Source organism: Ovis aries, chromosome 16 (genome assembly GCF_016772045.2).
Source record: "Ovis aries strain OAR_USU_Benz2616 breed Rambouillet chromosome 16, ARS-UI_Ramb_v3.0, whole genome shotgun sequence".
NCBI lineage: Eukaryota > Metazoa > Chordata > Mammalia > Artiodactyla > Bovidae > Ovis > Ovis aries.
The window spans coordinates 10,095,257-10,118,273 of NC_056069.1; the positions used below are offsets into that span (position 1 = coordinate 10,095,257).

The 23,017-nt window shown below is 42.0% G+C and overlaps 2 protein-coding genes across 2 annotated transcripts in view; both read right to left on the reverse strand.

The window, feature by feature from the left end:
- The window catches only part of MCCC2 (methylcrotonyl-CoA carboxylase subunit 2), a 78,802-nt gene that overhangs the window by 54,415 nt on the left and 1,370 nt on the right, over positions 1-23,017 (reverse strand). Inside the window, exons 2-6 of the mRNA XM_004016902.6 lie at positions 22,248-22,314; positions 9,939-10,023; positions 8,167-8,268; positions 4,497-4,624; positions 2,928-3,040 (exon numbers count right to left, since the gene is read on the reverse strand). Coding sequence (XP_004016951.1) covers positions 2,928-3,040; positions 4,497-4,624; positions 8,167-8,268; positions 9,939-10,023; positions 22,248-22,314 — 495 coding nt within the window. The remainder of the gene's footprint in view (positions 1-2,927; positions 3,041-4,496; positions 4,625-8,166; positions 8,269-9,938; positions 10,024-22,247; positions 22,315-23,017) is intronic.
- On the reverse strand, positions 17,728-21,865 carry LOC114118729 (peptidyl-prolyl cis-trans isomerase FKBP2-like). The gene has a single exon (XM_042233699.2). It carries the CDS (start codon positions 20,325-20,327, stop codon positions 19,905-19,907), a length of 423 nt encoding a protein of 140 aa, XP_042089633.1. The 5' UTR covers positions 20,328-21,865; the 3' UTR covers positions 17,728-19,904.

Consider the following 23,017-nt stretch of genomic DNA (forward strand, 5'->3'; position numbering starts at 1 on the left):
TGCATTCCTTTTTATGGCAGAGTAATATTTCACTGTGTATATGTACCACAACTTCTTTACATATTCATCTGTCGATGAACATCTAGGTTGCTTCCATTTTCTAGCTATTGCACATAGTGCTGCGATGAACACTGGAGTACATGTGCCTTCTTCAATTATGGTTTTCAGGGTATATATGCCCAGTAGTGGGATTGCTGGTAGTTTTATTCCTGATTTTTTTAAGAAATTTCCATACTATTCACCATAGCAGCTATATTAATTTGCATTCCCACCAACAGTGCAAAAGGGTTCCCTTTTTTCCACATCTTCTCCAGCATTTATTGTTTGTAGATTTTTTGATGATGGCCATTCTAAGTGGTGTGAGGTGATATCTTATTGTAGTTTTGATTTGCATTTCTTTAATAATGAGTGATATTGAGTATCTCTTCATGTGTTTATTAGCCATCTGTATGTCTTCTTTGGAGAAATATCTGTCTAGGTCCTCTGTCCACTTTTTGATTGGGTTGTTTTTCTGGTATTGAGCTGAATGAGCTGCTCATATATTTTAGAAATTAATCCTTTGTCAGCTGTTTCATTTGCTATTATTTTCTCCTATTGAGGGTTGTATTTTTACTTTGTTTATAGTCTCCTTCACTGTGCAAAAGCTTTTAAGTTTAATTAGCTCCCACTTGTTTATTTTTGTTTTTATTTCCATTACTTTGGGAGGTGGGTCATAGAGGGTCTTGATGTGATTTATGTCAAAGAGTGTTCTGCCTATGCTTTCCTCTAAGAGTTTTATAGTTTCTGGTCTTACATTTAGGTCTTTAATCCATAGTTCATTCATTTTAACAGCTGAAGATTATAACTCTCCCATGAACGGTCATTTACTGTGTTCTTCAATCTTTGTTATAAAAAATAATGCTACAAGTAACATTCTTATGCATGTCTCCTCATACATATACTAGAATTGCTCCAGAGTATCACCCTAAAATAGCAATTACTCACTGTCCTTCCTTTTTAAAAACTCGTTTCCTTTGGAACTAACCTTTACTACAGCATAACAATATTCCCATATTTAGTAGATTAATCTGACTAGGCTTTCTGTGGAAAAAGACTAAATTGTGTATTGATCATCCTTTGTCTCTTTATCCAGTTCTGTTTTTCTTTATAAAACTTATCAGTTTGAAATTATCATGTACTTGAGATCGGTTCAAGATGGCAGAGTTCAAAGACTGTGCTCATCTTCTGCCAGAGCAGCAAAATCGCAACTAGCTGTTGAATAACCATCAACAGGAAGACATTCCTCCACCAAAAAGAGATACCCCACATCCAAGGACAAAGGAGAAGCTGCAATGAAATGGTAGGAAGGGCACAATCACCATAAAATCAAATGCTAATCTTGCGGGGTGGGTGAACCACAAACTGGAGAAAATAATACCAAAGACATTCTCGCACAATTGTGAAGGTTCTAGACCCCACATCAGGCTCTCCAGCCTGGGGATCTTGCCAAGGGACTGGGAATCACCAGGGGATCTGACTTTGAAGGCCAGCGGGACTTGATTACAGGACCTCCACAGGACTGGGGGAAACAGAAACAAATCGATGTGTGCACCAGGTCCCAGAGGAAAGAACACTGACCCTACAGGAAACTGAGTCAGACCTACCCATGAGTGTGTGGGGGTCTCCTGCAGAGGCGTGGGTGGGCAGTGGCCTGCCATAGGGAGAAGGGCACTGGTAGCAGCAGTCCTGGGCGATGGGTCTCAGCATAAGTTCTCTTGGAGGATGCCAACAGCCCTATCACAGAGCCTCAAGGGGCTTCCCAGGAGGCTAGTGGTAAAAGCCCATCTGTCTATGCAGGATATATAAGAGACACAGGTTCGATCCCTGGATGGAAGATCTCCTGGAGGAGGAAATGGCAACCCACTCCGGTACTCTTGCCTGGAGAATCCCGCAGACAGAGGAGCCTGGCGGAGTACAGTCCATAGGCTCGCAAAGAGTCAGATATGACTAAAGTGACTTAGCACACACAGCACAGAGCCTCTAGACTCTAGGACTTGGTCAGTTCCAAGCCAAACAACTAACAGGGAGGGAGCACAGCCCCACCCATCAGCAGACAACTGTATTAAAGTTTTATTGAGCATGGCCCTGCCCACCAGAGTAAGAGACAGTTTTGCCCACAGCCAGTCCCTCCCATCAGGAAGCTTGTATAAGCCTCTTATCCTCATCCACCAGAGGGCAGGCAAAAAGAATTCAGAATAATGATAGTGAAGATGATAATGTTTCAGGATCTTGAAACAAGAATGGAGAAGATGCAAGAAATGTTTCCAAAGACCTAGAAGAACTAAAGAACAGAGATGAACAATATACTAGAAGGAATCAATAGCAGAATAACTGAGACAGAAGAATGGATAAGTGACCTGAAGACAGAATGGTAGAAATCAATGCTGCAAAACAGAACATAGGAAAAACTGAGACAATATTTGAAGAGATAATAGCTGAAAACTTCCCCAACATGGAAAAGGAAATAGTCAACCACGTTCAAGAAGCACAGAGAGTCCCAAGCAGGATAAACCAAAGGAGAAACACACCAAGACACACAGTAATCAAATGGACAAAAATTAAAGACAAAGATAAAATATTAAAAGCAACAAGGGAAAAAGACAGACAACATACAAGGGAAACCTCATAAGGTTATCAGCTGATTTCTTGAAGACTAAATTGTGTATTAAATTCTCTTTGGGAACTTCCCTGGCATTCCAGTGGTTTGGATTCCATGCTCTCAATGCCAAGGGCCTAGGTTCAATCCCCAGTCAGGGAACTAAGACCCCATAAGCTGCATGGCATAGCCAAAACAAAAAAGTAAAATTCTCTTTGAAGTCATCTCAGAATACCTGGTTAGCAAAGACATTTGATGCAAAAAGCAACATATCTCATTAATAAGAAATTACCTGTGTAATGCTTTTAGAAGACATAACTGCCTGATTGTAGAATATGCGGCCAAAGTGATCTCGATCTGGAAATACCTCTGCTTGTCGAGGTAAGTTTGCCCCTCCTGAGTCAACTGAAGACAGGGGAAATAACAGATATCAGTACATCTCAATGAACAAAACATCCTATCCACAGGAAGACTTGTCTCAATGATAATAGCACCAGTTCTTAATTACATTCACACACAAAAATTTGCTCTATCTTTCTAAACTCTTCTGCAGCCTCTTTCTCCAATCCTCCCACAGAGCCCCCTAAATTGTATTGCTTTCTTCAAACATATTAGGCTCTCCTACCCCTATGCAAAATTCCACTTGAAATATTTAGGACATTCTCTGCTTTGAGGATTAGCCCCAGAAATCGCAAAAAAAATCCTTAACCAGTTCAGCTGAAAATGGATCTCTCTCTCTCTCTTTTAAAACAATCCAAAAATCATCTACCGAATTCATGGGATAATTTTATCACACATCACCCTCTGTTTCTCTTTTTACTGTAGATAACAGTGGTGGATAAGAATGTCAGCTGAATTCAAAACAGGATTTCATTACTTCACAGCTGTGTGACCACAGAAGCATTTCTGAGCCTCAGTTTCCCCACCTGTGAAATGAAGTAACACAGTGTACCACAGGGTCGTTATCAGGATGGCATGAAATAGTGTATGCAAAGCACTTAGTTCAGCACATACTGTGAGAGTACAGAGTCAATGTTACAGAAAGCTAGCTAGTCTTATACCTATCAGTGTGAGTCTTCTATTGATGTTTAATACATTATATCCTGTCTCCAATTCACTATGAGGAAGACAGACAACACAACACCCTTAACTGCATTCCCTACAGCATTGGGAACAGCAGTTGCAAGCTGCAGGGTCCCATTTGTTGTTTTCTATATGTGCAAAGCAGCTCACACTCTAAGTCAATCAGGTAAATTCACTTTCATAGGAAAAAGAAATCTCATCTGAAATGAACAACAGATACTGGTGTTTTTACAAACTAAGCTAATATCCAGGAAGTGCCAATTTTAAACTGCTTTGCTTTTATGTTCTTTTAAAAATATCCTTAAATTTAATTATTGATGTATTTTAATTCCAAATATAAATTTACTTTCACTGAAAATTAAATTTCTTTAAATTATGTTTGCCCAAATTATGTACATACTCAAGCATTTAACCTAGTACCTGGCACTCAAGAGACTCATAAATATTAGCTATTGTTTTTTCTTAGTTTGAATCCATTATGATGAATAGAAAAACAAAAATATATAGAAGAAAAAAACACCACTCATGTAGAGGAAAAAATAGCACACCCCAAAATAGTGTCAGGGATTCCTCCTCAGTGATGTTACAATGGGTAGTCCTTATTTACTTTTCCTCCCAGGGGGGTTAACAAAGAATAAGTATTTCTTTTGAAATTATGAGAGAAACCAATAGCTATTCTTGAAATGCCCACTGATAATGTCATATATATATATATATATAAACAATCTTTTACTTCTCTAGCTGAACAACAGTTTACTTTACAATTCTTATAACTTGCCCAAGTAAATGCAGGGGAGCCTGTTTTGCATTGCAATTTCTTGTGCTCGTAAGTGTTTCTTCACAGTCACTGGATAGTAGGTACCTCCTTTGACTGTGGCATCATTGGCAACAATCATGCATTCTACTCTGAAAGGCAGAAATTTCATTGGAAAGAGAATATGAGAGATTTTTTTAAAGTAAAGACCAATTGCATCTCATTATAAGACACTCCCAATACAACCTGGCAATTTCCAGTATTAACACATATCACTAATTAGTAGGCAATCTCATGGTATAGGAGCTTTAATTACTGTTCATATATTCATTTATATAAAATGAATCACTTTTAATTAGTTTACAAACTCATATCTGATTTGTTTAAAGAATCATCACCCCACATTAGCAGAGAAAAACTAACAACCTAAGCCACATTTTGCAATGTTCTTTGAATGAAACAGTCCTAACACGATAAGATGACAACAACAACAAATCCAAGTCTCGAGATGAGAAAATCCCTCATGATAAACCTCAGAATTTCCTTTTAGGAAGGTAGTTTTCAAAAAGGAAAACTGAGCCATCAAAAGTATTTATGTTTCATATTTTCAAAAGTTCTTCATGTTACTGCCATATGCTTTTCTATAAAACTAAAAGAAGTTAAAAATACAACATTTATCCTGCGTAAAGTAACAATAAGTGCAAATTTTAAAATAGTATTTTTGAAAGCATATACTATAATGAGTCACTAGTCGTACCCTTTCTCACCAAAACCAGTTTGTCAGGTACCATGGCCCCCAAGCAACTAGCAAGAAGCAGGAAAGTGAATGAAGAGGGCCAGCAGAGAGCCTGCTGAGTGCTGCCAGGAAAACCGAGGACTGGAGGCTCACTCGAAAATTAAGAGGAGTGTGGTCTTCACAAAATTTAATCTTTCTATTTATGATGTTTTTGTTACCTTACTTTATATTCTCTAGAATTCTAAAAAATAACTTGAGTTCTTGTTGAACATGAACTAGAGAACAGCAACTGAGCCCACGACCTCAGGTAATGTTAAATTTCTTTTATTAGGGTATGTGGTTCCTCTCCTCTGAGTATCAATTTTATTCACTAGGTTATAGCAAGCATTTTCCCACATTAAAATTAACATTTTATAGAGTGGGAAGTACATTTTTAATGACTTTACCATTAAATAAATCACTTCAAAAGGAACTGAGGCTCTTGGCAGGTTGCTGGGCCATAACCCCACACCTCCAGAGCATGGTCACTCTTCCCTTTCCTGGGGGTGCTGCATTAGGAAAGCTTAAGAAGTTCTGGTGCAGGAGAGAGCCCAGGCTATGAAGTCAGGCAAAGGGAGGCTGAAAGTCTGACTCTGTCACTTGCCCCTATCAACCTTGGACAAGAGACATTACTAGTAACTTTTACTTGTTTTATGGAAACATCACAGGACTTCTCTTGTGGTCCAGTGGTTTAAAAACCATCTTCCAATGCAGGGGACATTGGTTCAATCCCTGGTCCGGGAGGATTCCACATGCCCCAGGATAACTAAATTCGTGTGCCACAACTACTAAACCCATGCTCTAGGGCATGCGAACCACAACCGCTGAGCCCCAGTGCCACAACTACTGAAGCCTGCACATCCTAGAGACTGTGTTCTGCAACAGAGAACCCATCGCAGTAAGAAACCTGTGCATCACAACTGGAGAAAATAACTCCCGCTCACTGCAACTAGAGAAAGAGCACGTGCAGCAATGAAGACCTAGTGCAGCCCCCAGCCAAAAAAAAACAGAACAAAAGCACAGACATAGTACAGGATGAGAAGCAAAATGAGTCCACAAAATATTATATTAGAGACTTCTCTGGTGGTCCAGTGGTTAAGAAGCCATGCCTCCACTGCGTGGGGCATGGGTTCGATCCCTGGTTGGGGAAGTAAGATCTCGCATGCCGCAAGGCACGGCTAAAACGAAAATACATACATTGTATTAGACACCTATTGATTTTGCCTATCCAGCATCTATTATATTGGCAATAAAACTAAACTTTCTTTCAGAAACTGCTTCTTCTCTATTTTTAATCCATGTGGTTCTAGCAGGACTGACCCCAAAGTCCATCCATCTTTGGAGGTGAGCACAAGGACCACGCCTTTCTACTCAGGGTCCATGTGGCGGGTTCAGCGATGGGCCCTGGCCCTAGGTCTGTGCCCTCAGGAACTCTCCTCTTACCACAGCTACTAAGCTTATGGAGCAGAAGCTGGGGAAGCCTACGGCCAGCTTTAGCTCAAGGCTTGAACAGACTGCCTGGGAACAAAACCAAAAACCAGCCTGGTGGCCTGGTGATGCTGTTTGAGCTCCTAGATCTGGCTTGGCCCCAAATCAGTTAAGAGTCAACAAATCTTTTTTTATTTAAACTAGTTTAAACACGTATCATCTGCTAGAGAAAGGGTGCCAACCATATTCAACCATATGATTATGTAAGAAAGGTCACTTTAATTGCAGCGAAGTACTACTTTAGATGTTTTGAATAAGTGAATTCTTTTCCAGTCATACCATCCAACGCCAGAGCAGCTTCAGGAAAAAGACAAAATCTGTCTGGTCTTGGCCCCTGCCTCCATGGAATCTTGTGAGCTAAAGTGCACACTCAATATTGAGCCCTGGCTACTGATCTTCATAGAGAGCCTCAGAGAATGGGTGTCTGAGAAGAGCACTGACACAAAGTTTAAAATCTTCAGGGGAATGAAGCAAGGCTGTGTTCTGGTCCCTACCCCTCTGTTTCTCTGATTTATCGCTGGGGTGTAACGTTTAGGAGTTAAAGAAGGAAGCAAGAAAGAAGCAACAATGGTGAACGACTACAGTCACACCCCCCGTGAAGGCACAAATCATGGGGTGAAGGTGGAGGGACACACACGTAAATCAGAATCCAAGTCCAGTGCAACTGTATCAGGCTGCCTGATCTCAAAGTCAAGTTTTGCCAGTGGCTTGATCTTTGGCAAGTTATTTTAACACTCCAAGGTAGTTTCCTTGCCTGCAGAATGGTGATGATTGTAATAGCACCCCTTCTCACTGGACTGTGGTGAAGATTAAGACAACTAGGCAGTGGGAAGTGTTTATTGCAGTACAAGTATGGTCAGTGTGAGAGCATTCAGAAATACACACAAACAAATGTAATATCCAGCAATCAAGATGCCCTAAGTCTATGGTGGTTCTCAAAGGATAGCACTGGAGAGTCTGGAGAGCTTGTTTAAATGCTGATTTCGGGGCTCAACTTCCTGAATATGACTTAGTACTTTTCGGGAAGACCTGACCATTGACACTTCTAACAAGTTCTCACGTGAGGCTGATGTTCCCTGGGGACCACACTCCAAGAACTACTCCTCTAAGACAGCGGTTTTTTGCTCTAGATGTGCAAGAGATCACCTGCAGAGCCTTGGAAAACTACCCACACCAAGTCCAAACCCTGGAGATTCTAATTAAGTATGAAGGTTTGGATTGGGTCCCCAGGATCACTGCTTGGGGTTTTTCCCTTCAGTTTCCATCCCTGAAGTTTCACAGATGAATCTAACACATCTGGGTAGGAAGCCTCAGATCTAAATAGAACCACTAGCATGACACTCACACACTCACATGCGACACGGTGAGTGCTGGATGCCCTGCCCTGCCTGCTTCCTGACCCACGGGGCTGAGCACGGTCAGAATACTCACCCTGACACTCTCCCAATGCCTGTAATAACGCCACCTGCGGGGACCTCCTCATCACCATACAACTGGTAACCTGCAAACTGTGATAATTCCAGGAATGGAGACCTGAACAGAAGAAAGAATGCTGCTGGAATTAATGTTTTCTTTTTTTAAAATCATATTTGAGTAGTTACACGTGGAAAACGAAAAGATTTTTTTTTTTAATGGGTCAACGTTTCAAATATGTGTGTTGGATGTAAAGTCTCCAAAAGGAAGAAAGTCTAAAACAAAGTCTAGTGTGAACACTTTGGAGACTGACACAGCCACACAAAGGAACACATTTCTCTTTGAAGATATTGTACAGATGTACTTATTGACATAGAAAGAGAACAGCAGCTGACACTCACGCAGCACTTAACCACGGGCCAGCCTCTCCTAGGAGCTTCGGGAATGCTAACTCATTCAGTCCTCAGGACTACCTTCTACTATAGATCCTACTAGGATCCCCGTTGACCGATGAGGAAACTGAAACGCAGTGATGAGGTCAGTTGTCTGAGGTCACACAACTACCAGTACGTGGCAGAGCTGTTTTAATAAGCTCTTTAATAGGGGACCAAGCTCTTAACCACTGTTATTATTCTCTCACTTAAATGTTCAAGATACATTAAGGGCGGTGGGGGAGGGGGAGAAGGCGGTTATTAAACACAAGATTCCATTTTTCTAAAACAAACAAAAAAGTGTGTCTGATCCATATTTGCATGAAAATAGTGTAGGTGTTAATGGTATATACACTAGTGTGTTAATGCACACTAGGTGTTAACGCTGTTTGTCTCCAGGCTGGGCACGTGTGTGCATGTCCACAGAAACGACACTTCTGAATCTTCATTTATCTAACTGGTCCTGTCCCTTCTGCCCTCGAGCCCCAGAGTCTACTTACACCCGTGGCCAGAATACCTTTTTAAAATATAAGTCAGGTAAGTCCTACCAAGTCTTCCCATTTCTTTCAGAGTAAAAGTCCAAACTCTGACACTGACCCGCAAATGCGTTATGAATTTGACCCCATCTTCCGCTACTCCCCACTTCACCGAACCTCCACTCCCACGAGATGGCCTCCCGGCCCTGTGGCATACTGGCATCTGTGACCCACTCCCAGCTCCCACCACAGAAACTTCGCACTGGCCGCTCCGTCCACCTGTAACCCTTTCTCCCCAGATATATACAGCCCATCTCTCCCCACTCCTTCCAGCCTTTGCTCAAATGTCACCACCTCAGCGAGGCCGATCCTAACCACCTCATTCGAAACTGCAACTTGCTCTTCATCTTTCTCTCTTGTAACGCTGGTCTACCTTTTCTTTTTTTCCCATGACTATCACCTTCTGACATACTATGTAATTTGTGACATTTATCAATTATTTTCTCTCCTCCTGCTCCCCTGTAAGCTCCAGCAGGGCAAGGAACTTGGTCTGCTCTGTTCAGTGAGGCATCGCTAGCACCTAGAATAGCACCTGATGTTAAGCAGCCTCACAACAAACACTTGATGCTGAAGCTTAGGTAAGAACCAGAACTTAAAACCACTTATTTCACAAAACTTTCTAAGATGGGAATTTCCTGGCGGTCCAATGGTTAGGACTCTGCACCTCACTGCCAAGGGCCTGGGTTCATTCCTTGGTTGGGGAACCAAGATCCCGAGAGCTGCACAGCACAGCCAAAAGAGAAAAAAAAAAACAAAAAACAAAAAAAAACTAAGCACCATGGAACAGAGGACATCCTGAGCCAACACCTGGGTATATACCAACCCTGGGTCTAGAAGATTGTCAATTCTTTCTCTGGGTAACAGTTTTCCTCTTGATATGTGACGTGCTCTGGCTTTCTCACCACCTCCTGTGATTAAAAAAAAACATGATAGATGAGATGAATTCAATATAAGGTCTCCATTCAACTGAATACCAGAAAAACATATAACACTAAATTCAAAAAATAAAAATAAAAAATTAACATACCCTATGAAAAACATAATTTTTCAGATCATTCAAACTTGAATTTTTTTAAAAATCAGTATATTATAAGCCCACAGTATATTATACATTTTCTAAATTCAGCAGTAATTACTTAAGGGAATAATGCAATACGTTTCTCTGCATCTCACATACTGCAAATACTGTCTCATCTCCACCACACTTCATCCATTATAAATATCTAGCACTGTACTATATGCTCTATGAAATTTGAAATGTTTCTAACATCATCTGTACCAGGTAAAAAGCATTTTCTGACTTCCATAATATACACAACAAATCTTAGCTACAGGTGCCACTCTGTGCATGCTAAGTCGCTTCAGTCATGTCCGACTCTGCGACGCCATGGACTGTAGCCCTCCAGGCTCCACTGTCCATGGGATTCTCCAGGCAAGAACACTGGAGTGGGCTGCCATTTCCTCCTCCAGGGGATCTTCTTGATCCAGGGATCGAAACTGGGTCTCTTATGTCTCCTGCGTTGGTAGATGGGTGCTTTACCACTAGCGCCACCTGGGAAGCCAGGGTGGCACTAGTGACCCGTCACTTTTAAGGCCCTCAAACAGGAGAGAGTTGAACACATCATATAATAATTGAACAGCCCCTCTGGGGACTTCCCTGCGGTGCCGGGGTTCAGACTTTGTGCTTCCACTGCAGGCGGCGTAGGCTGGATTCCTGGTTGGGGAACTAAGACTGTGCATGCCACAGTCTGGGCCAAAAAGAAAAAAACAGTCCCCTCTTGTTACTATCCTGACTCAGATGGTCTTCAGTGTTTCCCGACTTTGCCCCAGACAAAAGGAAATCACAGTGACTGAAGAGCTCGCTGGGGTAACCAACCCAAGGAGGCTGTTTGAAGTGAGCGGTGCACCGAGCCTCACCCAGCCTGAGAGCAGCCAGGCTCAGTACCTGGGGAATAGCCACACCCTACCCTCAGCAAACCACAGCAACCGAGCAGAACAGACCATCGTATTGCACCTTAATATCTTTACTTTCACTGCTGCCTACGAATTCCATCTTAATAAACTCCTTGTCCACTGAAATTTTAGCTATTTTTAAAAACAATTTGTTTACTTAGGTGAGAAAATACATTCATACAGATTTCAAAGAAGCCTCCACGTAGCACAACTTTATTTTCAAATCAAGACTTCGCTGTATCTAAGGGGATATTTTATTTTTTTCTGAAGAGATAGAGGGCTTATTTCTAAGACTAAGCCTGCCTTAAGGTAACCAAGAAGAACATATCATACATCTAATCTTTTTAAAAGAGAATAATTTGGGGAGGGAAAGACTTACGAGATAGTATGAATTAAATCAAAGAAATTCCTCCTTTCTCCCAGCCCCAGGGAATTCAGAGTTCCTAAGTGAGGTATGCGGGGGTAGGAGAGAGCAGGGAACAGGAGGGTGACAAAGGGCAGAGGAAACTTCTGAGAGTGACATTTTCATCATCTTGATGGCAGGGACAGTTTCACGGGTATATACATATGTCAAAACGCATCAAACTGCACACTTAAAATAATGCAGTTTATCACATGCCAATTATACCTTAATAAAGTGCTTAAAAACAAATATTAAAGAAAAGTGAACCTAAGGCACTACAAAGAAGACCAGGCTTGGCTGAGGGTCTTTGGAGAGCTGAGGGACGTATGGGTCCACTAACTAGCTAACGTAAAAAGGGCAGCAGGGGAGGGTGAGATGAAGAAGAGGTAAGAAAATAGACATGTGGCTTCTTTTTTTTTTTTTAATACTTCAGTTCAGTTCGGTCGCTCAGTCGTGTGCCACTCCTTGCAACCCCATGAGCTGCAAAACGCCAGGCCTCCCTGTCCATCACCAACTCCCGGAGTTCACTCACACTCACATCCATTGAGTCAGTGATGCCATCCAGCCATCTCATCCCCTTCGCCTCCTGCCCCCAATCCCTCCCAGCATCAGGGTCTTTTCCAATGAGTCAACTCTTCGCATGAGGTGGCCAAAGTACTGGAGTTTCAGCTTTAGCATCATTCCTTCCAAAGAACACCCAGGACTGATCTCCTTTAGAATGGACTGGTTGGATCTCCTTGCAGTCCAAGGGACTCTCAAGACTCTTCTCCAAAAGCATCAATTCTTTGGCGCTCAGCTTTCTTCACAGTCCAACTCTCACATCCATACGTGACTACTGGAAAAACCATAGCCTTGACTAGATGGACCTTTGCTGGCAAAGTAATGTCTGCTTTTTAATATGTTGTCTAGGTTGGTCATAACTTTTCTTTCAAGGAATAAGCGTCTTTTAACTTCATGGCTGCAGTCACCATCTGCAGTGATTTTGGAGCCCCCAAAGTTTTCCAAATTTGCTGGCATACTGAGTGCAGCACTTTCACAGCATCATCTTTCAGGGTTTGAAAGAGCTCAACTGGAATTCCATCACCTCCACTAGCTTTGTTTGTAGTGATGCTTTCTAAGGCCCACTTGATTTCACATTCCAGGATGTCTGGCTCTAGGTGAGTGATCACACCATCGTGATTATCTTGGTTGTGAAGATCTTTTTGTACAGTTCTTCCGTGTACTCTTGCCACCTCTTCTTAATATCTTCTGCTTCTGTTAGGTCCATACCATTTCTGTCCTTTATCGAGTCCATCTTTGCATGAAATGTTCCTTTGGTATCTCTAATTTTCTTGAAGACATCTCTAGTCTTTCCCATTCTGTTCTTTTCCCCTATTTCTTTGCATTGATCGCTGAGGAGGGCTTTCTTATCTCTTCTTGCTATTCTTTGGAACTCTGCATTCAGATGCTTATATCTTTCCTTTTCTCCTTTGCTCTTCACCTCTCTTCTTTTCACAGCTATTTGTAAGGCCTCTCCAGACAGCCATTTTGCTGTTTTGCATTTCTTTTCCATAGGGATGGTCTTGATCCCTGTCTCCTGTACAATGTCATGAACCTCATTCCATAGTTCATCAGGCACTCTATCTATCAGATCTAGTCCCTTAAATCTATTTCTCACTTCCACTGTATAATCATAAGGGATTGGAGTTATGTCGGTTTTCCCTACTTATCTTCAATTTAAGTCTGAATTTGGCAATAAGGAGTTCACGATCTGAGCCACAGTCAGCTTCCGGTCTTGTTTTCGCTGACTATATAGAGCTTCTCCATCTTTAGCTGCAAAGAATACAATCAATCTGATTTTGGTGTTAGACCAATATTATTCTTAATTATGCCTCAACCTTGACTTTACTATTCAGAGCATCTAGTGAATTCAGATTTTATTAAGAAAAACCAGAAAGAGTGCTATCCTTGATATAAATTCTCAGGTCATAGAATTCATGTAGACCACAAAAAGACAGCATGTCACGGCACCTTAGTTTTCTAAACATTACTCTTAAAGATTTTTGCATTGATTATCTCCACTCCCACAGACTCAGAGCTGGAAAAGCCATGTTTTCCTTCAATCTCATTTACCATATTGCACTGATTCTAAAACATGCATTTTGTTCACATTTTAACACTCCTAAAATCAGGAAGGATTTTACAGTTTATACCATCTTTTCATTCTTGTCACCAGGGGGCAGTCAAGACATAGCGGTCAGCCTCTGTGTGCTCAGCACAAATGCTTAACTGTGGTCACTTCAATGATGCTATATGTATCGCTAGAGCTACAGACATGCAGTTTAACTTCCACTCCAAAGTGTTTTTAAAACTACACAAAGTCCTTAAACAACAAAGTCCTACTGTATAATATGAAAAATGTGTATATATGTATAATTGAATCACTTTGCTATACAGCAGAAATTAACATGACACTGTAAATCAACTATTAATAAAATAACATTTTAAAAAACATACATAAGCTTTAAGGTCATTAAGAGGCCCTTGTTTCAACCACTAGAAACTATTTGCATTTTTCTATATCAATAAAGTTATTACCCAATTTTAGAAAAACTAAGCACTTCTGAATCTATCAAAACACTTACAGGCCTTCAGTTAACTTGTTAATCAAAATACTTAAGTTCTGGCTAGCACAAATAACACAGCTGCAGAAATCCTGGTTCCACCTATAGAAATGACTAACTCGCTCCTAGCATTCCTATATGCTTAACCGTTGCAGTCGTGTCTGACTTTTTGTGACCCCATGGACTGCAGTCCACCAGGATCTTCTGTCCATGGAATTCTCCCAGCAAGAATACTGGAGGTGGCTGCCATGCCACTCTCCAGGGGATCTTCCCTACAGACGGACAGAACCTGTGTCTCCCGCCTTGCGGGAGTATTCTTTACTGCTGAGCCACCAGGGAAGGCCCCTACATGCTCTATGGGAACCAAAGGGGACAGCAAACATGGTCCCCGAGAAGAAATCTGAAATAAAGGTAGCAGTGAGGCGGAGGAAAAGACGCAAAACGGAGGACAAGAATCCATCCATTACTGTCAACCTTTTTATTTATCACAAAGTTCCCTTAGATGAAAATTTCGAGGATTAACCTCGGAAGCAACTTGAAACACTGTCCGTTCCTCTTATCTGAAAATTATTTAGGAAATATTATGAATTCAAAATTCAGGCTATCTATACATGAGGCCAACAGGCACATAAAAAGATGCTCAACATCAATAATGATTAGAGAAATGCAAAACAAAACTACAAAGCACTGCCACCTCACAGCAGTCAGAATGGCCATCACTGAAAAGTCTACACATAACAAATGCTGGAGAAAGTGTGGAGAAAACTCCTACACTGTTGGTGGGAATGTAAATTGGTACAGCCAGTATGGAAAACAGTATGGATGTTCCTCAAAAAAGTAAAAATAGAGTGGCCACGTGAACTAGCCATCCCACGCCTGGGCACATACCCAGACAAAATCATAATTCGAAAAGATACACGCACCCCTCTGTTCATAGCAATACTATTCACAACAGCCAAGAGATGGAAACAACCGAAATGCCCACTGAGAGATGAATGAAGCAGATGTGATGGATACATACGTACACATATACACGACAGAGTCCTGCTGCTGCTGCTGCTGCAAAGTCGCTTCAGTCGTGCCTGACTCTGTGTGACCCCACAGACGGCAGCCCACCAGGCTCCCCCGTCCCTGGGATTCTCCAGGCATGGAGTACTACGCAGCCATAAAAGAGAATGAAACAATGCCATCTGCAGCAAAATGGAGGGACCTACAGACTGCCGCTCTAAGGGAAGTAAATTAGAAAGACAACTACCATATGATATCACTTATATGCAGAATCTAAAAGACACAAATCAGCTTATCTATGAAACAAAAACTACCACACAATTGCACTCATCTCACACGCTAGAAAAGTAATGCTCACAATTCTCCAAGCCAGGCTTCAGCAGTATGTGAACTATAAAATACCAGATGTTGAAGCTGGTTTTAGAAAAGGCAGAGGAACCAGAGATCAAATTGCCAACATCCTCTGGATCATCGAAAAAGCAAGAGAGTTCCAGAAAAACATCTATTTATGCTTTATTGACTATGCCAAAGCCTTTGACTGTGTGGATCACAACACACTGTGGAAAATTCTGAAAGAGATGGGGATACCAGACCACCTGACCTACCTCTTGAGAAATCTGTATGCAGGTCAGGAAGCAACAGTTAAAACTGGACATCGAACAACAGACTGGTTCCAAATAGGAAAAGGAGGATGTCAAGGCTGTATATTGTCACCCTGCTTATTTAACTTCTATGCAGAGTACATCATGAGAAACGCTGGGCTGGAAGAAGCACAAGCTGGAATCAACATTGCCGGGAGAAATATCAATAACCTCAGATATGCAGATGACACCACCCTTATGGCAGAAAGTGAAGAAGAACTAAAGAGCCTCTTGATGAAAGTGAAAGAGGAGAGTGAAAAAGTTGGCTTAAAGCTCAACATTCAGAAAACGAAGATCATGGCATGTGGTCCCATCACTTCATGGGAAATAGATGGGGAAACAGTGGAAACAGTGTCAGACTTTATTTTTGGGGGCTCCAAAATCACTGCAAATGGTGACTTGTAGCCATGAAATTAAAAGATGCTTACTCCTTGAAAGAAAAGTTATGACCAACCTAGACAACATATTAAAAAGCAGACATTACTTTGCCAACAAAGGTCCATCTAGTCAAGGCTATGGTTTTTCCAGCAGTCACATATGGGTGTGAGAGTTGTACTATAAAGAAAGTTGAGCGCTGAAGAATTGATGCTTTTGGACTGTGGTGTTGGAGAAGACTCTTGAGAGTCCCTTGGACTGGAAGGAGATCCAACCAGTCCACCCTAAAGGAAATCAAGTCTTTGGAAGGACTGATGCTGAAGCTGAAACTCCAATACTTGGGCCACCTGATGCAAAGAGCTGACTCATTTGAAAAGACCCTGATGCTGGGAAAGATTAAAGATGGGAGAAGGGGACGACAGAGGATGAGATGGTTGGATGGCATCACCGACTCAATGGACATGAGCTTGAGTAGACTCCAGGAGTTTGTGACGGACAGGGAGGCCTGACGTGCTGCAGTCCATGAGGTTACAAAGACTGGGGCACAACTGAGTGACTGAATTGAACTGATGAAACAAACTCACATACGCAGAGAATAGACTTGTAGTTGCCAAGAGGGAGAGAGGGTCACGGAGGGATGGACAAGGAGTTTGGGATTAGCAGATACAAACTATTATATATAGGATAAACAAAAAGATCCTACCGCATAGCACAGGGAACTATATTGAATATGCTGTGATAAACCATAATGGATGAGAGTATGAATAAGAATCACTGAACTTTGCTATACAGCAGAAATTAACATAACACTGTAAATCAACTATACTTCAATAAAATATATATTTTCTAAATGTGTCTTTAGAGGTATTACTGAAATGTTATATATGAATAACATAGGGCTTCGCAGATGGCGCTAGTGGTAAAGAACCTGCCAGCCAATGCAGGAGATTTAAGAGATGTGGGTTTGATCCCTGGGCAGGGAAGATACCCTGGTGGAGGGCATCGCAACCCACTCCAGTATTCTTGCCTACAGATTCCCATGGACAGAAGTGTGCATCACTTGTACATTATATGCACCTGTGTAATACTCACTTCCCTGGCCTAACAGTGCTAATGCCAGGCAACATCGTGAGGATGGCTGTCTGTCCTTCCCTGGCTTCCCTCCCAAGGAGCCCCGCTCAGTGCTCTACTCTCCTACAGAAATCAGACCATCAGAGGGTCAGAACCTGCCATCGCCAGCAGAGGCCCAGCACTGGAGGCCTCTACTGCTTCTTAGTCAGACCCACTAGGCTTAACATCCAAAGGGAATAATTAACTCTTCAATTCTGCTCCCAACAAAACATACTTTCATTTCCGCAAGGGTTCTGATTCTTTTTCAGGAGACAATGCCTTATTCCAAGATGACTTCAAGAGGATGATTCTAGTCATCTTTCTGAAAAGCATAACAGCAGGATATCTTGCCTCTCAAATCATATCCAATAGAGAAAAACTCATGTCATTTTTTAACACCATTTCCTCACACTTAGAACAGGGGTTCAGGAGCTACCTGGTCAAAAAGAATGACAAATGTCCGCTACCCCTGTTTTTACAACTCACCCTCCTATTTACACAGCCCTCTCTTCCTAGAGAGAAATCAGGGTGGTCTGTTGCTGTTTAGTCATGAAGTCGTGTCCGACTCCCTTGCAACCCCATGGACTGTCGCCCTCCAGGCTCCTCTGTCCGTGGGATTTCTCAAGCAAGAATACTGGAGCGGCTTGCCATTTCCTTCTCCAGGGGATCTTCCCCACTCAGGGACAGAACCCTTGTCTCTCACACTGCAGGTGGATTCTTTACCCCTGAGCCACCAAGGAAGCCCAGGGTGGTCTGGAGACAGTGTAATTGACATTCTTTGCTTTTTGACTGCCTGCTTTCCTTTCCTCCTTTCCTGGAAGCCACTGCTGCCTCCATGAAGCTTCAGGAGCTGCCAGCTGCACAGTCTTGGAGTCCTGGTAGACATGGGTCCAGGCTGGCACTGTGAAGCACCACACCCCACCAGATACAGTGACTGGGCTAAGGAGAGAACACGGGACCCCAGAGAACCCACCAAAGCTTTCCAAATTGGAGGTGAAAGGATAACTAGATCTTTCCATCAGATTATACACTGATTGTTTACAATCTACTTCAGATTGTTGCTGGCCTCCAAGCAACCTAGCTCCCCACCTCATGGAGAAAGAGAATGTGGTCCAACATACGTGCACATCCTGAAATGAGAGAAAATGGGCAGAGAAAGTGAGTCCTGGAGGGCTTGGAGTCCCCTGGTCCATTCAGCATTTCCTTTCCATGGTTTGGTTGTTGGCTTCTGGATTAAATAAGTTTGATTTGGATCTTTGTGACTTAAAACCAAAGGGACTAGATACAGCCATTATCAAAATAATATTCTTCTTATATTACAAGTACCTAACCTAGGAGAAATGGCTTCCCAGCTGGCACAGGGGTAAAGAATCTGCCTACAAATGCAGGAGACACAAGAGACATGGGTTCAATCCCTGGGTCAGGAAGATGCCCTTGAGTAGGAAATGGCAACCCACTCCAGCATTCTTGCTTGGAAAATTCCACGGGGTCACAAAGAGTCAGATACAACTGAGAACACACAATACAGGAGGACCTATATGAAGTTTACCCTCTTCGCCTGTTTTTTTTTTTTTCAATTCTCCCCTACATCCTTATAGATAGAATGGGAACAATTACTGCCATCTGAATGAGGTCTTTGCTTCACCTGGCCCCTCACCGAGTTTCATATCTGCTTGTTCATGTCATGGTAACTTTTAGAGGACTTACTTGATTTTGACATTAAACTGCTGCTGCTGCTAAGTCGCTTCAGTCATGTCCGACTCTGTGCGACCCCATAGACAGCAGCCCACCAGGCTCCCCCGTCCCTGGGATTCTCCAGGCAAGAACACTGGAGTGGGTTGCCATTTCCTTCTCCAATGCATAACAGTGAAAAGTGAAAGTGAAGTCGCTCAGTCATGTCTGACTCTCAGCGACCCCATGGACTGCAGCCCACCAGGCTCCTCCGTCCATGGGATTTTCCAGGCAAGAGTGCTGGAGTGGGGTGCCATTGCCTTCTCTGTTAACACGAAACTACTACAGTACAGAAGGCAGAGACCAATGTATTCCAAATGGATTTCTTTTATGGTTTTTCTCAATTAACTTTGATTAATCTATTAAGTCAAAAGAAGACAGAAATGTGTGCTTGGAGTAAATAATGCCTGTAATTCACAGACCCACTCTTGAGTCTCAAGTTACAAATGAGGTACTGAAAATGTTCAAGAGGGATTAAATAACTGGACCAAAGTGGCTTACTTATTACAGTAACTACCAGCCTCAAAATTCTACAGAGGATGAAAATACTGAGCTTATTTCTTCCCTAATACCTACACAAATGAATACACAATTTTAGATGATTTTTCTGTCCATCTGCCATTAATCAATTACCTTGTCTCCATCCTTAAAGTGCTCAGAAGGAAAAAACATATTAAAAATATTTTAATTTAAACAGAAATCGATCAAGATTTTGCCAAATTATTTCACTAATGACTCCTACTCAAAGTCCTGTCCTCTGAATGTGATAAGATCATATCCAGGAATGCAACACCCTGAAACTACAGGTTGAGAGACCAAACAGATCCCACCTATGAGGGTATTGACGAGAATCCTTTTTTTCTTTTTTTTTGGCTTTTTTGGGGGGTCTTAAGGGTTTTTTTTTTTCTTTCTTTAAACAGCCTGGTCCCTGATGGGGACCTCTTCACCACCCCTCTCCAGTTTGGCTACAGTTCTGAATGTCGCTCGATTTTGAGCAGCTCCACCTCGAACCCCAAGGTTGCACCACCTGGAATCTTTGGGGGAGCTCCCCGATCTCCATACCCCAGCTCTGATGGACTCACCAGCTTCCGCTTTTCCCCCTCACACATCCCTAGCAGCCCCTGGTCCCAGCCCTGGATGACCTGGCCCGTGCCCAAGGAGAAGACACAGGGCTGGTTCTGGGGCAGGCTGCTGTCAAACTCTGTGCCGTCTTCTAGCCTCCCCGTGCAGTGCGTGCGCAGGACGTCCCCTTTGCGCGATTTGATGGGACAGGGGTCTACCCGCTTCTTGACTCGGATCTGCAGCTTCCGTTTGCCCTCGGGCCCTGTGGCTGTGACCAGGGCGCTCAGGCAGACGGACAGTACTGTCAAGACCCAGCTCAGACTCATTTCTTCTCCTCCGTGCCCCCGGAGTCAGAGAATTCTTTTTAAATGAAGGCCATAAAATTCAAATAGCTCCTTCTCAGGTACTTTATATGAGGACTCTTACTTTGGAAATGGCTGTTATCTCAAGTCACAGAGCCTTCTAAAGTAAATTATCATATATACCAATAAAGGCACAACAGAAGTTGATGCAGTACTTATTTAAACATTAGCATTTGATATTCCTATGATGCAATTTCTTCCAAGAAAGTCTATTATGTCCACAATTTAAAAATAAAAAATGACAATCTACAAAGTTTTTAGGAAATCTCATTTATTTAATTAGCAATAAACCCACACAGAAATTATTTCCAAATTACACAACACAGCAGAAAAAGCACAATTATGCAAAATACGGTATATAGTATGAATATGACTAATGAACAGAAAATGTTTTTAGTTGCTTCAAGTAAAACATAAAGTTCAGTGTGATCCTGTGGCTGAAATGAAAACCTTAAGAAGAAATAGTTTAAAATACTGATGAGGAAGTTCTCTGGCGCTCTAGTGGCTAGGATTTGGTGCTTTCACTGCCACGGCCCAGGTTCAATCCCTGGTTGAGAAACTGAGGTCCCACAAGCCACAAAGTGTGGACAAAAAAAAAAAAATAATAATGAATCTGAATTTCTACTTCCCCCCAAATAATGGTAGTGCTACGTGAGCAGAAAAACTGACCAAATACTAGGAAAAAATAAAATGTCTACATGCCAACAAATGCAGGCTTTTTTTAGTTGAAATATAGTTAAATAACAATATTGTTAGTTTCAGGTGTGCAGCAGAATGATTCATTTATATATACTTTTTCAGTTTATTTTCCATTATCAGTTATCACAAGATAGTAAATATTGTTCTCCATGTTTAGTAAATCCATGTTGCCTATCTATTTTGTGTATATTAAATTTTATCTGTTAATCACATACTCCTAATTTATCTCTCCCCCTTTCCTTTTCCCAAAGTTTGTTTCTTATGTCTTTCTGCCTGTTCCTGCAGTCGAATGCTCTACCACTGAGCTATATCTGCATGTCTGTTTCTGCTTTGTATATAGGTTTACTTGCATTATTTTTTAGATTCCATACATAAATGATATTATATTTGTCTTTCTCTTCCTGACTTACTTCACTTAGGATGATATTCTCCAGGTCCATCCATGTTGCTAGAAATGGCAATATTCCATTCTTTTTATGACTGAGTATACATCCACATGGATATATATATACACCACATCTTAAACCAATCACCTGTTGATGGGTTGTTTCCATGTCTTTGGCTCTGGTAAACCATGCTGCTATGAACACTGGGGAATTAAGACTTTTCGTCTTTTCCAGATATAAGCCTAGGAGTGGGATTTCTGGATCATATGGTAACTCTATTTTTACTTTTTAAGGACCTCCACACTGTGTTACATGGCTTCCCTGATGGCTCAGGGAAGAATCCACCTGCCAATGCAGGAGACGCGGCTTCAATCCCTAGATGGAGAAGATTCCCTGGAGAAGGAAATGGCAACCCACTCCAGTATTTTTGCCTGGGAAACCCTATGGACAGGGGAGCCTGGTGGGCTACAGTCCTGCCACTGCTAAGTCGCTTCAGTGGTGTCCGACTCTGTGTGACCCCATAGACGGCAGCCCACCAGGCTCCCCCGTCCCTGGGATTCTCCAGGCAAGAACACTGGAGTGGGTTGCCATTTCCTTCTCCAGTCCATGGGGTCATAAAAGAGTCGGACACGAGTTAGCAACAATAACAACATACTGTCTTACATAGTGGCTGCCCCAATTTACATTCCCACTAACAGCAAATGCACAGTCTTGAAGAGTCAAAGCGTTGATGCTACTAGTTTTTCTAAAACAAATAAAGGGACATCTTAATTAAGAGCATAAACTGAAGAGCGCTTACCTAGTCTGATGTTCTGTGCTCGCTCATGGAGTTGATTTACTAGTGCTTTCATCTGTTCATAGTTTTCCTAAAACAGAAGCAAGGAAAAAGAGGGAGAGTATTATAGGAAACCAATGAAGGTTTTTTTTTTTTAATCATAACGAGGGTTAAGGAGCACAGCATTAGATGCCAACCGTATGTGGCCTCCACACTGGGCCACTTCTGTACTGAGCCAACTCCAACATATAAAAAAGATTAGTTCGTGCCTCTCTGTCTTTGCTCAATGTCTTCTGCACTGCCACGACCCCTCTCTAGTCCATCTATATAAATCTCACCTTCTATTTATTCATTTATCTATTTATTTATTGGCCACCCCTCAAGGCATGTGGAAGCTTAGTTCCCTGATCAGAGATGAAATGCATGCCTCTGGCATGCGTGGAAACGCTGAGTCTTAACCACTGGACTGCCAGAGAAGTTCCTCACAATCCCCTTTTAAAGCCTAATTCACATTCCATCTCATCTCCAACTTCATTTTTTGGCTACTCCCACTCATTTTAACCACTTCCTTCCTTACATGTCTACTGAGCTTACCTCTATTTGTTTTACTTTGTTTGGGAATATAAGCTCTTTGAGGGTAAGAATGCCATCTTCTTTTTCTGTCCTATCAAACACTACTGTGAGGAGGCACCAATCAATTCAGAAATACTTGCTTTTACACTTACTGACAATTTACACTTAAAACAAAGCCCAGGGGAAAGCAGATCCTATTTTATGTTTTAAAAGGATCAGAG